This window comes from Mya arenaria, chromosome 17 (assembly GCF_026914265.1).
Source record: "Mya arenaria isolate MELC-2E11 chromosome 17, ASM2691426v1".
In the NCBI taxonomy this organism is placed as follows: Eukaryota; Metazoa; Mollusca; class Bivalvia; order Myida; family Myidae; genus Mya; species Mya arenaria.
In genome coordinates this window covers 46,751,330-46,767,029 of record NC_069138.1, presented here as the reverse complement: position 1 = coordinate 46,767,029, position 15,700 = coordinate 46,751,330, and the positions used below count along the sequence as shown (strand labels likewise).

The 15,700-nt window shown below is 33.3% G+C and overlaps 1 protein-coding gene across 1 annotated transcript in view; it reads left to right on the top strand.

Annotated features, from left to right (window-relative positions):
• Window positions 1–15,626, top strand: part of LOC128224025 (delta-aminolevulinic acid dehydratase-like) — a 16,523-nt gene extending 897 nt beyond the window's left edge. Inside the window, exons 2-9 of the mRNA XM_052933622.1 lie at window positions 3,703–3,850; window positions 5,676–5,811; window positions 7,755–7,838; window positions 8,301–8,445; window positions 8,859–8,946; window positions 11,643–11,729; window positions 11,997–12,126; window positions 14,012–15,626. Coding sequence (XP_052789582.1) covers window positions 3,703–3,850; window positions 5,676–5,811; window positions 7,755–7,838; window positions 8,301–8,445; window positions 8,859–8,946; window positions 11,643–11,729; window positions 11,997–12,126; window positions 14,012–14,088 — 895 coding nt within the window. The 3' untranslated portion in view covers window positions 14,089–15,626. The remainder of the gene's footprint in view (window positions 1–3,702; window positions 3,851–5,675; window positions 5,812–7,754; window positions 7,839–8,300; window positions 8,446–8,858; window positions 8,947–11,642; window positions 11,730–11,996; window positions 12,127–14,011) is intronic.
• Window positions 15,627–15,700: the final 74 nt, after the last annotated feature.

Sequence of the window (15,700 nt, the reverse complement as noted above, 5' to 3'; positions counted from 1 at the left end):
GTTGTTACGATTGTATAACGAGGTCTTTCTCGAAGCTTTGTCAGAGGAGGCCGAGTTCTTACGATTGTAACGAGTTGTTCCCCTTCGCATATTTGTTGTCAGTGTCAGTCAACTTTCGTTTTATTGGAAAGGTAAACAACTTGTTTACTTGAAGGGAAGGACTTCAGAATCTCAATTTTTTTTGGCTGAAAGTTAAATAGAAACCCTGACTACATGTAAAGTTTAAGCAAAAGATAATTAATTAACAATAAAAAAATATTAGCTGATTATATAGGGCAGGAGGTAATTAAGTGCACACTGTTGGTTTTGCTATTCAACTATATAAACTATAAATGTTAATGAATTCCGATATTCTGATTGAAAACAGATCTGCATACACTAGATTTAACCTTTCAAGCATGCAAAATAATCATGAAATTGCCGAAACAACAAAATCCTGTTGCATGCTCATGTTAAATATACATTATTTGTACTCATGGCATTTTATCCATATTACATAATTAGGATTCTAAGCGTTTTAATGCTTAAAGCAGCTTAATATTCACACTTGTGAATACAGATTAATTTAAGAACCATATGATATGTCATGTGAAATTATACATAAAACACATTTTCAAAGAGACATCTGATTTTTAGAAGGGACACTATTTCAGCTGGTGGTTTCCCTTATCATAGTAAGTGTCAACCCCTGGCAGCAGCATCATTCTCCTCCTCACTATCATCATCATCAACAGCAGGAGCAGCAGCAGAATCACCAGAAGCTAACATACCACATGTGCATGTAGCATAAACATTAGAAACTTTATCTTAAATGCCAACATAAAAAAACACACACAAAAACTGCTGGTTGAGAGTTGATGAGGTAGTCACTAGTGGGATGTTGAGGTAGGGAGATGTTGATGTACAGGGTTGCTGGGGTAGGATGATGTTGGTCGAGGTAAGGGATGATAATATAGGGTTGTGTTGAGGTAGGGAGATGATGATATAGGGTTGTGTTGAGGTAGGGTGATGTTGATGTGGAGGGTTGTGTTAAGGTAGGGAGATGATGATATAGGGGTGTGTTGAGGTAGGGTGATGTTGATGTGGAGGGTTGTGTTGAGGTAGGGGATGATGATGTAGGGGTGTGTTGAGGTAGGGAGATAATGATATAGGGTTGTGTTGAGGTAGGATGATGTTGATGTAGAGGGTTGTGTTGAGGTAGGGGATGATGAGGTGGGGATGTGTTAAGGTAGTGGCTGTTGATGTGTGGGGACTTGGGGTTGGGTTGGGGGATGTTGAGGTAGGAGGGATATTGTGGTAGGGGGTATTGAGATTGGGGCTTTTATTGTAGGGGAGATGTTGAGGTAGGAGGGATATTGTGGTTGGGGAGATGTTGAGGTAGGAGGGATATTGTGGTTGGGGAGATGTTGAGGTAGGAGGGATATTGTGGTTGGGGAGATGTTGAGGTAGGAGGGGATATTATGGTAGGGAGATATTGTGGTAGGGGGTATTGAGATTGGGGCATTTGTGGTAGGTGAGATGTTGAGGTAGGAGGGATATTGCTGCCCTATTTGAATGACTTGTACAGACTTATGAGTGATAGTCACTCTGAGAATGGTGAAGCAATGTCCTCATATTAAAATTTTTTCTGGATGAACTTTAGCAATCATGTAACTTGTATTGCTTAATGGTTTAAAAACACCTTTGGCGGAAAATGCCTTGAGGAAACATGTGTAAACACGATGTAAAACATTCATCAACGTGACTTAGATAGATATATGATGACATCATGCCTTAGACTCTGAACTAATGTGGTGATTAGTTCCTGCTTGTAATTCTCTTATCATTAGATTTATGATACCATTATCTGACTTTTGTACCTCTACAGATTAATTTTCAAACAATTGTTATATATATATTTAAAAACTAAATATAGATGTAAAGGTATTTCAAATTTGAGTCAAATTTCGGTGTACATGTTTATGCACAGTTTGAAATTTAAAATAATTATGTTTCATGATCTTTCACTTTAATTATTGCAAAATAAAAAGAATAAAATTTCATACAAATACTATAAATGGAATTAAATGCCAATTATTTTACAGCTGATGCACACGTATTTATGGTTTTGGGGATTCATTGTATAACATGTAATAGTTTCCAAATACATACATCAGTGTACCTGACCACTTTTCAAGTAAATTTGTCTGACCTGTAGGTGACTTAAGCTAGGCATTTTTATGCCATGCAAAACAAAATATAGTTTTTATCAAAGAAAAATATAATATCCAGTCCTTTATACATAAAGCCTAATTAAGGGACATCTTTGTGATGAGGTACAACAAAATATCCTCTAGTTATATTAATTTATTATTCATAATATCTAATTTAAATTAAAAATTATCGTTAATTAGAATGCCTCAAAGTGTTTTAAATTTCGATCAAAATTAAGAACATAATTAAATAGAACAAGAAGATGATTTACGCAGATTAAAATATAGTTTTTTCTTTATACAAATAATGAAAACATATAGGTACAAACAAAACAAACATTATAGAGAACGTAGTTAGCTGATAAACATTATTTAGAAATTTCTAATTTCAGTAACTTAAGTTCGCTCTGATGCTGTTTGCAGAAACCTTGTACATTGTATACATTATTAATTTATATAAGTTTATCAAAAGTATCCCCGATTTTAAACCTGGGGTGAACAGGATGTCAAGTTTTTTAAATGCTAGGTTCAGGATCTTGTTTTTATCCTCCTCAAAATTAAGCATGCTTTGATGTGTACAGTACAGTAAATAAAATGTTTTCAAGTCATGCTTGATCTGTAAAGCTTGTTGTACCTTAACATATCCTATCACGATTTATACATTAAGTAGGACACCACACTACCTGATTTATATCATCGTTAAGTACAGGCTGATTCAAAAGTAATCCATATTTATAAATTACTGTTACGTTACAACATACCACTTACTATCATAATACATATGTTTAACTTTTGATGCCACCTAAATGCAAGAACTCAATTTCTCATTCTGTTTAATATATTTTACTCATATTTTCTCATTGTATTTAATAATATTTTATTGCATGACAATTCATTTGCACAATCTATGGTGAAGAAAGGACATCAAAGTTACATCTATGTAACCGATGTCATATTTGAGCGCATGCATACGCCATAGGGCTTCATATATTACCATTATGCAAAATTTCAATATGTATATATATATATGCTTCTATTTATATTCATTTATGCACTTAAAGATTTCTTGCATGTAGAAATTAATGTTTATAAAATTATAATATAACTTCATATGATCATTGAATTTTATGTTAATTTTTAAAGTATGCAAATTTAGATTTATTTCACAGTGGCTCCTTTCATTAAAAATTGAAGGATTTGCATTGTTTCCATGATGGTTACAATTTGCAAGTTGTTATGTGAAAGAATGTTTGTGAGGCTCATAAGGAACTGTGCATATTTCAATAGTTTGCACAATCCATCAGCATAATGACTGTTATTATGACAATATTGAGAAATGTATTATTATTTTTATCTCATAGCAAACTAGCCTACAGTTTATTTGCCATGATGGCAGTTTTATGCATTATATAATGATAATCATATGGCTATGTTAAATGTTAAACAGATACATGTAGCATAAATCCGTCATCAAATGAAATAATCTACCATAACTATACATACATTACAGGGACAATGATGACACCATTGAGGAGATTGCCAGCATGCCCGGGCAGGCCAGGTTCGGCATCAACAGACTGCGGGAGGCCCTGGAGCCCATGGTGAAAAACGGCCTTAAAACTGTCCTCATATTTGGTGTGCCCGCTAAAATTTCCAAGGTGTGTGGTGTATTTATTAAACAAAATATTAGAAAAATCTTTAATATTATAATAACAGTTTTTACATATTTTGGGTACTTATATCATCTATGCTCTGATGCTATAAAAAAATGAGGTTCAATTTAAACTTTGTCTTGTACTAATATTCTAGTACCAGATTCTTCATTCTCATTCAAGAAAGGATGTTTGGAAAGGGATTTAGGCAGACATCAAATTAGCTAGTTTGCAGCTGACATTTTACAGTCAAACCTGTATTAAGTGGCAACCCTTGGGAAATGATCAAAGTGGCTGCTTAAGACAGGTGGCCACTTAATCCAGGTTCGGCATTTCCGCCACTTTATCTTTATTCAGAGATGGAGTATCTATCTTAACCACCACCTCACAGCACAATCAATAACATCTGTATCAATATTATTGGAAAAGGTTGAATACAAATACATTTGTATAGATAAAATAACTTTATTTCAAATTTATTAATAAAATACATTAGATAAATGTTGATACAAGGCATAAAAAACACACCACATATCAGTCTACACATTTACACAACTACATGTACATACACGTTTTTCGTTCACTTTTTAAAGTAGTCCGCACATTAAATAAATGTTGATGCATAGTATAAACAAAACACCACAGATCAGTCTACACATTTACACAACTACATGTGCATACACATTTCCTGTAATTTTCCTCTGTCTTTTTGCGTTTGGATTTCCATTGCTTTCATATCCCTCCACAATTTACGCTTAAGTAAGAAATTGATTTGAGTCCGTCCCAAGTTAAATTCCTTGGCAACACTTCTTGCACTACGGCCGTTTTCTAATAACATTATACTCTTGACACGTTCGTTTAGTGTCAAACACTTTCGATTAGTCTGTTTTTCAGCCAAAATCAAAGTAAAAAAACATATCAAGAACAATGCATTGTAAATATTCTTTCGTAGAAATATAAATCCGTGCACTTTGAAAAATAATACTGAAGTGAATAAAAATTGTCACTCGTTTCACGCCGTCGAATGACAATGCAAACTGTGAATTCATAATGACCGGTGTTTTTGTCGGTATTTAATAATTAACTTCTTAATTATTTAATTATCGTATTAATTGTGTCATTAATTGTGTCAATTCTGATCAAAACATTCGCCGACGTGTTATAAACATGATTTCTCGATGAGTAAACACGCATGACAATCGTGTGATGCAATATTCATTTTCATTGGATGACGGAGATACCCGAGGCCGTCGTTCTTTTCCGTAAACTTCTATACGCAATTAAAGCTGTGTATTGGAAAAATTTATAAGCGGAAGTGTCAGTGACAAGGGATTAGTGGCCGCTAATTAGTGATAATATGGCTTCATGGGGACAAAAATTAGTGGCCGTGGCTGCGTTAGACAGTTGGCCGCTTAATGCACGTACAATATATAGTAAAAACGTACGGGGGGAATTTGGAGTGGCCCGTTAAGGCAGGTGGCCATTTAAAGCAGGTGACCGTTCAGCCAGGTTTGACTGTATAATAAACCAAGGCAACTTGCAAGAGGGTTAGCTGGTTTGGACTGGTACATGTAAAGGTTTAATCATCACTAGGGGCACTTTCTTATCCTCTCTCATGGTGAACTTTTGTAGGTCCAGCACTGGTTTCATTAATCAGCTTAAATAGCTGTCTTTACAATAGAGATACAATAAATTAGTATGCATTCATGCAAATCACTGCAAACTAAACTAAAAAAAAGATGGACTTAGCTTTTTGTTTATTATATGGAGTATGTTTGCTTTGCATTAAGCAAACTATTACGTGTTCAATATTGATCTGCATATTAAACAGGACAACAATGGTACTGGTGCTGATTTGCCAACAACGCCGACGATGATGGCTATCAAGATGCTACGCCAGTGGTTCCCTGACCTGCTCATAGCTGCTGACGTCTGTCTCTGTCCATATACATGTCACGGGCACTGTGGTAAGTGCTTTTTACCAAGGCATCCAATGTTAAAATATGTAGGCTTACATACGGGTTCTGTTGGTGGTTACCAAGCCGAACATCAGGGTTTCATCTGAGTGCTCTAATAGCACAACCCCAGTTTCTGGCTTAACATCATGATAATTGATTTGGATAGTCTTTTAAAGAATGGTGCATAATCTTTGTTATATAAATGCATTTTCACTAAGCTAAACACGCCCAATAGAATTTTAATCATTTAAGAAAAAGACATTTTTTTACCAATTTATAAACATTTCATCCACCAAGTCTGTTGGAATTGTTGATTGTACTTTAAAATGCCGAATACATCCTTTGGCTTTTTGTTGGTTAATGTTTTGCAGGAAATCTCATTTGTGATGCAATTTCCCATAGAATATAAATGATCACAATTTTACACTTTCCATTTGCCCTTCGTTTGACATTTCCTCATACGGAAATAGTTTGATAATGTTACAGTGTAATAATATTATCAATTTGGGAAATAAGACATTGTCTCAGATATCACTTCCGGCTGTCTTGACAGAATAGAGCTGTTTTTCTCTCAGAATAGGAATTGATAGAATGATGTCTGGTTGGATATTATATTAAAGTATAAGCCAACGATGCCTAAAATGACATATTATTAACACATGTCACGATGTTTTGGACAATCCAATTCTTGGTTATAGAGAGATATGCTTTTAAACATATTGTTTGGCTGGAAGTATTATTCTAGGCTTATTTTGATTTAGTTTAATCTTATTTCTTTAAGCTTAATTTTTACAAAACCATTACTGGTGTCCATTTTGAGAGGCCGTGAGAAAGTACCACTGGTGGGGATCAAACCCACAACCTCTTGGGTGAGAGGCATACACCTTCACCAATAGACCACTCTCACTCTCTTATTTAGATTGACAAGCTGGATTTCCTAGGCTAGTGCTTGGTATTAAATTAATCCAACAAAAAATACGGTATATGAAATCCAGGATTTGAGCAAGCCCATATTAGAGAAATTTACCAGTGAAGGGCTTGTGGGCCGGTACTAATCTCAACCATGTTACGGGCTTTGTATTCAATTGAAATTTTTGACCTTACAATGTTTGCTGTATGATCCCCTCAAAAGTACAAACCTTTTTTACCAAAGCTGAGAAATTCCTACCGTATCAAAACAACCAAAATATTTTACTCAGCTTAAAAAATGTAACATGAGCCCTGCTATATGAAAGTCAGTCTATTTGATCCTGATATGTGGGTTGCAGTTTTATAATTCATATTGAGAAGCAATTTATTTTTCTCATTTAGATATATAACCACAGATATTTTTCAACAACATGAGTTGTTTCCCTTACACCACAAAGCTTTTATCATTGTCTGAAATTAAGTCATGCATTATTGGATAGTATCAATGAATGATTGTATTATTTATATGAGAAAATATATTGTTTTCTCAACCAGTATTGGAAAAAGAAAGTGTTCAAGTGATGGCAGTTATTGAAGTTGGGATTTCGAATAGCCTGAAGTTCAACATTGGTAGTTCTTGGATGAAGAAATTTAGATTATAACATACATTTCAAGTCAATGAAATTGCCCTAGCTTAGGCCTTCAATAAGTTATGTTCTTAAACGTGAAGAAATTCAGTTTTACAACTTAACATACATGACATCATTTGTTTCCAGTTTGGTGAAACCTTGTTATAATCTAAGTCAGTTAAAACATATTGTGTGAGAGTCAGTCATGATTAAAAAGGACTTGTTTCCTTTACTCCCCTACCCTTCTTAATCATTAAGAAGTTACTCAATTAGTTCTATTACATACAATTTAGATTTTGAGCAAACCCTTGAAACAATTAGCCAGTGCAGTGCTTGCAGACGTTTGCTAATTTCCACCACTGAAATTTTTTTACCAATTGCAAATGTATTTTTTTTTATTTTCTATTATATCAGGTATATTATATGAGGATGGGACCATTAACAATGAAGCCAGTATAGCCAGGCTGGCAGAAATTGCAGTTAACTACGCAAAGGCTGGTATGTATGTTGGCTTAATAAGTAATGTGTGAATTGCTTTAAAGTGCTTCAAGAAAACACTATATATTATGAATAACTATGTGATATATTTTGTAAAAATAAAAAAATGAACCGATACAGATTTCTAATAAATTTACACCATAACTGTTGGTCCAGAAAATGAAGAAAACTTGAAAATGCCCAAATCACATGACAATATAATGCGTTTTTTTAGCATTTTGTGTTTGCCCTAAGTGGCTCTACTGATACAGTGTTATCCTTATTCGAATGGAAAAGTTGGGACCACAAAACATGAGGAAATTGAGAACTTCAGGTTTTGTCTAAGGTTGCCAGAATATTGCCCCAATTCATAATTCTACCAAAAATATGATTTGTAATTAATGCAAAGATTGGGGCCATCAATGAAGCAAAAAAGTGAAGAACAGTTCATGTATCACATAGTTATTTTTGTTCCTGTTCCAGGTTGCCAGATTATAGCCCCTTCTGACATGATGGATGGGAGAATAGGGGCCATAAAAAAGGGGCTGGCCGACAGTGGGTTGGGCAGTAGGGTCTCTATTATGAGCTACAGTGCCAAGTTTGCTTCCAGCTTCTATGGACCCTTCAGGTATTATGAGATAGTTTTATTTATTTGTCAACATGCAAATCCGGGTTATCTCATTATTTTGGCAAATGATTTTTTGTTCGACTGTTCTCGAAGGTACTGTCATTACCTTGCCACCGGTGTTGTCATTGACAGATGCTTTGACATCATTACAGTTAAGGAGATTACACAAATTAAAAACACCCACCCTACCTAGCTATGTATTACCTAAAGCTGTGGGTAAGGAAACTCCGACCAAACTTTATATTTACTGTGGCCTATTAAGCACATGGTCAAGCTGAGCTATAATTCATTGTAGCTGCATTGGAAATCCTTGCCTCTGAATTTACTTGATCAATTTTTTAAAGTGATTGTTGCTTAAAGCCTTAGGTTTAAATATGATTCATTTGGTGACTTACCATTTCTGTTTCCAACAGAGATGCAGCCAAGTCAGCGCCCAGCTCTGGGGATAGAAAATGCTACCAGCTGCCGCCAGGCTCCACAGGGCTTGCAGAAAGAGCTGTGGTAAGGCTGTGCTTTTTATTCTACAGAAAAATCCTTCTAGCCCATTGACCATTTTGGCCTTGGCTGAATTTACTGATTATAAGATGAAACCTTGTAACCTATGTATAACTGACTAATAAGTAATAAGGTTTCATCTTGCATGAGCAGACTTCACCAAATGATTTCCACATTAAATTTACAGGTTACGTGTTAAACAAGACAATAGACATGATTATAGCGGGTCTTTTAATTTATAATAAACTATTAATTAATTTATGTCTGCTCTGCTTAAAGTAATTTTAAAGAAAATTTCACCTGGGTTGAATAAACTTGATATTACCTTTCAAAAAACAAATCATAAATAAGCTTATGCCCTTACACGGACCAGTACAAACTTGGCTAAACTGACATGGCCGATATAGGCCTTGGTGAAAGAGCTGTGCTTTGTATTTTACCAAAAAACTCTTTAAAGGAATCTTAAAGTGCACCGATAGCTCAGTGGTAGAGCGTCTGTCTTTTTGGAAATATAATCATCAAAAATTTATAAGAGGAAATTAAAATGATTGAGCTTTATGAGTTAGTTGAAGAAATACAATCAACATGAATGAAAATTTAGGGTCTCTCATTGAACTTAATTGAATTTTAATATGAATGTATTTGTGTTTCATTTTGCCTTTATTAAATTCACGAGCTCAGGGTCTGTCAGTTTTCCTCAATAAAGGCCTAAATCTCTCTGAACATTTAATCTATCATCATGTTTCTTTTTCCCCAGAATACAAAATGAGAGGAAGATAAATTTGTTCACAAAAAAGGTTTAATCTAGTAATAAAGGTATCACTTGTCTGTGTTTTTGACACTGTAAGAGTTGGTTTAATCAAGTTAATGCATCTGGAGTGATTTATAGCCATGTCTTAAACAAATAGCGCCCAATATTTGCCACATGTAAACAGCTCTGGACTGATTTATTTTTCATATTAACAACAGGGCTTTTAGAAATTCCATCACGTGTTGTCTAAAATAAATGGTTCAGAAGTTCACCCACTTTATTCTGATTGGAAGGTTGGAGCTCATGTGAAGACAATATTTTCACAGTAATCTTTATTTATGCCCTTTCAGGCAATGCTCTAGTTCTTAAGATGGCCAAAAATACATAGCATACAAGATAAATACATGAGAAGTGTCACTGGAATGCATTGATAAAATCATACCTTATATGTTAAATGTAGTTGCTTCCCTTTAACTGCAATGTTAAAACGTTGGTATACACAATATAAGCTAATTTGTGTAATATTTTGGAATGCTTTAATTTTATAAAAGTATAGAAAGCATTATATCTGTGCTATTAGAATACCAATCAAAAAGTATTGTTTATGTATATTCACTATATGTTTTACATATGAATAAAGCATGGTATTTACAATCTAAAACAGAAATATTCTCATTATCTTGACAAAACTCAAATACACAATTGTCTATTGGGGTATTATTATGTCAGCCAATCTCATCTCATAATTTATGAGTTGAAGATCAAAATTTACAAAATGCTATCTTATGTTTAAAGTGTATTTCTACTAGAAGATATCATTCAACATTTAACAAAGTTTTAAAGTGTCTATGATGTAAACACCAACTTGTGCCAGTTTTGATTAAACAATCAAAAAGTCTCTTTTTTAAGATGTTCAGAAATATATTTTGATCTTCAACATCTTAAAATATCCATACATATCCAAAGCAATGCATAGGTAGTATGTTCTTAACATTTGTAACCCAACAATTTCATCCCACTTCATCTTAAGACTTAATTAAGCATATAGTAATAATGTTTGGAACACATGGTGTTGGGCAGTCATAATAATTTTCAAAAATATATCATACAATTAAAAAAATAAGATATACTCACTGGAAATCTTCATAGGGCAATCTATTTAACAATTTTTATTTTTATACAAAAATGAAGACTACTTGTAGTCAAATTTTAGATTAATTATTTGAAGCAATCTTTTAAAGGATGACTAAATTTAGTCAAAGTTGAATGTCACTTCAACAGAAACTGACGGAATAGATTAAGTTGACAAGTATATGGACATCTCTTTTAATTGTTTTTCAATCATTTAACTGCATTTTTTGAAATAAGATTTGAAAGTACAGTGAAATAGAATAATATGTACATGTATATGACAAATGAGCTATAAATAGACATTAATTTTCTTTATGTGAAGAAGTACAAATGGTGACACTGTCATATCAATTTATTGTATGCATTGTGGTTTATGCCAGCAGGGAACAAGATACCCGTCATGTAAATAAATACAGCTCTGTTTAAGCTTATTGATATCAAATGTCATAGTTTAGCTAAAGAATAGAATAAGGAAGCGCCGCATTATCAAGTTGCAACTTTACAATTCAATTTAAGACATATTTTGCCTTCATGGTTTATAATGTAATGGTATAAAAGTTTTCCTCAATTAACTCCTTCCTTTATTGACAGTATCATGGTAATACAATGGAAAATACAGGGACAAACCTAGCAGCTAAACATTTACTTAAGATCCTGTTTAATGGCTCACTAGGACCAAAGGCACGCATGGGATACATTTTAGACAACAAACACATAGATTACATACATATTAAAATATTGTTATCAGTTAACATATTGTTATGTTTTAGCATCATTACTACCACCAACTGTCACCAATATTACTTACTTCATCTTTCAGGATCGGGACGTTCAAGAGGGTGCCGATATACTGATGGTTAAACCAGGGCTGGCGTACCTTGATGTGGTCAAAACCACGAAAACCAAGGTGGGTACTCAAAATAATGAAGAACTTTTAATAATTTTCATTTCAAATTGATTTTGTTCTGTCAGATTGTTTTTTTTTATCACCAAGTAATTATTCAGTTGTTTAATAACTCTGGTTTGATATGTCTGATTTCCAGGAGTCACAGAAGGATAAACAAATGATTTAGCTTGTTTTCAGCACCACCAATAAACAAGGCCTACCTGTACATTTAGCTGTGCTGTAATATAAATATAAAATTTAAATAAATAAGTTTGATATTTCTTTTAGTACCCAAGCCACCCACTTGCCTTGTACCAGGTATCAGGGGAATATGCCATGCTGTACCATGGAGCAAAGGCTGGGGCCTTTAATCTACAGACAACTCTGATGGAAGTCTTAACAAGCATGAGAAGAGCAGGTGTGTTATGTCCCCTTGTTTCTTGTAATACCTAAGCCATCCTCTGGCTCTTGACCAGGTAGCTTTGTGAGAATGCGATGTTGTTAAATGGTGCAAAGGCTGGGGCCTTTAATCTACAGACAACTCTGAAGGAAGTCTTAACAAGCATGAGAATGGCAGGTGAGTTATGGCCCCTTGTTTCTTGAAACCCAAGTCAGCCTGGCTACCAACCAAGAAACTGGAGGGTGGATCATGCTTTACTATACTGCAAAGGTTGGAGTTTCAGTGCACAATATTTACACATGACTGAATTCCTGTGTTTTGTTCATCTCTTGATGTAATTCAGTACATATTGCTCAGTGCGCATTTTTCAGCCGTATTTTTCAATGTCAAATAAAGGGTTATATAAGGGTGGAAATGTGTGGTTGGACGGGCGGGACGATGTCGTTAACAATTCTGCATTCAAGTATGTCATGAATTCAATATTTTGTATCTGATTGTTATGAAACGTGGTAAAAATACCTGTCTGTATGATATCTTTAAGAACAATTATGAATATGAGTCACCTCAGGTCAAAAACTAGGTACAATCTTTAAGAGAAAAAAAACCATCATTAATTCGATATTTTTTATACAATTGTCATGAAACTTGTTAAGAATACTTATCTGTATGTCTGTCTTGAACAATTATGAGTATGGGTCACCTCAGGTCAACAACTATGTCACTAGGTCAAATCTTAGGTAAAAATCCCTGTCATTAATTAAATTGTTCTTTATAAATTATAATGAAATTTGTCTGCATGTTTTCTTGAACAATGATGAATATAGGTTACCTCAGGTCAAAAACTGGAGCAGCTATGAATATGGGAAACCTCAGGTTAAAAACAAGGTCACAAGGTCAATTCTTAGGGAGAAAAATCCCCCTCATTATTCCAACATTTTTGATAAAATTTATATAAAACTTGTCAACAACTAAATTCACTTTCTATAACAGTTGAACCCAACTTTCTATAACAGTTGAACCCAACTTTCTATAACAGTTGAACCCAACTTTCTATAACAGTTGAACCCAACTTTCTATAACAGTTGAACCCAACTTTCTATAACAGTTGAACCCAACTTTCTATAACAGTTGAACCCAACTTTCTATAACAGTTGAACCCAACTTTCTATAACAATTGAACCCAACTTTCTATAACAGTTGAACCCAACTTTCTATAACAGTTGAACCCAAACCCAAATGGAGATTTTCATTTTCACTTTCTTACATTCAACCTTTTCATCCTATCTTCATTAGGTTTGTACAGAATATTTGAGTACAATAATATTTTTCTACCTATAGTTCTGCTCCAAACTAGACAGTAAATGCTAGAAAAAAGCAACCTTGAAATTACTGCCCACTAACCGTACATACTATTGAAAAAATGCCATTGTGAAAATGAAAATCTGGCTATAAATGTCCCTTGTTTAGTCTGAAGAAATAAGATTGCACCTTTACACTACCATACTCTGTAAACTGGTTGAAATAGATTTGTGATTATCCATTGTACAATGGCTCATTTAAGTAAAAGAAAATTAGAAGTAAGTTCTCTCTTCATTAAAATCCAATTAGAACAACTAATCAGAGATTATGGCAGGCAAAGAAAAAGTTCATCTTCTAGAGTGGCATTTAAATTTGAATTCATAATTGGTACAAGGCAATAAATAAAATGAAATCAAATTAAGAATGAATACGCTCATAATCAAATAAACATATTTTATTTTGTTTTCAACAGCAATCAGAATTACACAGGCTTATTTGGTTTGTGTGTCATAAAAACGTTCATGTTAAACTTAATAGAGAACGCATCAATAATATCAAGGATTTATGTATAACTGATATTTATTTTACCATGTTATATTTCCAGGGGCTGACATCATAATTTCATACTTCACACCACAAATATTGGAATGGCAGAAATCGGAGAGGGAATCAGCGAAGTAAAGAAGAGCTACACATTCATCCATTAATTAGAATGATCAGTTGTTGAACCAGTCTTTAATCTCACAAAAGCATTATTTATCTTTTTATGATGAAGTCTCGGTGTTGGTTGTCTATATTTTCTTAAGGTAACCTTGGTTGTTAATGTTTACATGCATTTATGGAATATTATTTTTGCTTCAATGAAATTTATATAAGTGATTTTTTATCAATGGAAGTAAGTTTTATATTCATTTTTATAATGTTTGTTTTTGTTGATTCATTTTCTAAGGAATAAGTATAATGTAATTATATAATTTTGATTTTTAAAATCTTTGAAGCTACATGTATAATTTGATTTGGAAGGTGTTTGATTTGGAAGGTGTTTAAATTCGGAAATGTAACAAGATATGTTTTATGTCGAAATAAGGAATGGTACTGGGCTTGATTTATTATACAGAAAATTGACATCTGAATGATCTTCACAATTTCCCCAAAGGAGTTCATATCGATTTTGTTATTGATTTTCTGTCAAGACTTGTGGATACATCTGGATGACTGAATATTATAATGTATTTTGTTTTTACATTTCAATTTGAGACATTTTTCTCTATTTTAATTAAAAAAATAGTCAATATTGTCTGTATTTACAAGAAGAATACTATTTTATTTATCGTTAAGTTTATATAGGGATGTTTTATTGTAAAACAATGAATTAAATATAATGAACTTTTTACAATTCCTTATGATTGATTAAATGAACATTAGAGGGAGAGAGACAATAGGGACTGCTGACTATGTTCTTGTTTACTAGACACACACAGTTAAAGGCCTAGCAGACACACAACTTGTGTGGCAGCAGAGTGAAAATTGTTGATATAATAAGTATAGTTCAGCAAAGTACCTCTAAAATATTTATATACAGCCTGTATACCTTGTGTAACATAAGGATGGAATTTTGCCTTTGTGTTAGCATAATTCCATGACACAAATGATGATTTCATTTGCCCTCACAAGATTATAGCGAAATGAAATTTTCTATACAAATTTCGAACTATCATGACGATTGTATAAACTTGTTGTGTATCATGTTTAGTTGTTATTTTGGGAAGTGTAATATTGCATGTTATATTTCTTGATATCAGATTTTATTATACCGTTGCATTTGTTCTAAAACAGCTGATTTTTAGCTTATGTTGTTTTCTATTCATATCAAGATGGTCATGTTAGTCAGAAAAATGTTTAAAAAATGATATTAGTTTGTCTGATAAGCATCTGATATTGATAAATAAAATATAATGAACTTCTGCGCTCATTCAATGAGACCAACTCTTCATATTTCAAATTGTAACAAGATGTATATGTTCGCTACCCAGTCTTGTCATGTGCCATGCTTTTCCATTTAATGCCTGAAGAGTTTATTAAGCCAGCGCTGAAGTTAACGGAAAACATTGTATAAAACAATAATTAACCATTGTACAAGCAGCATTTGACATTCTTCACAATTGTGATTTTACAGTGTCACATTTTGCAGAAGAATACAATAAATGGTACACAACTTATTGTTCTGTTTTGGACAGGTGGCTTCGATTGACATTTGAAGTATCCAATGTAAAACAATAAACAATGTTTGCGA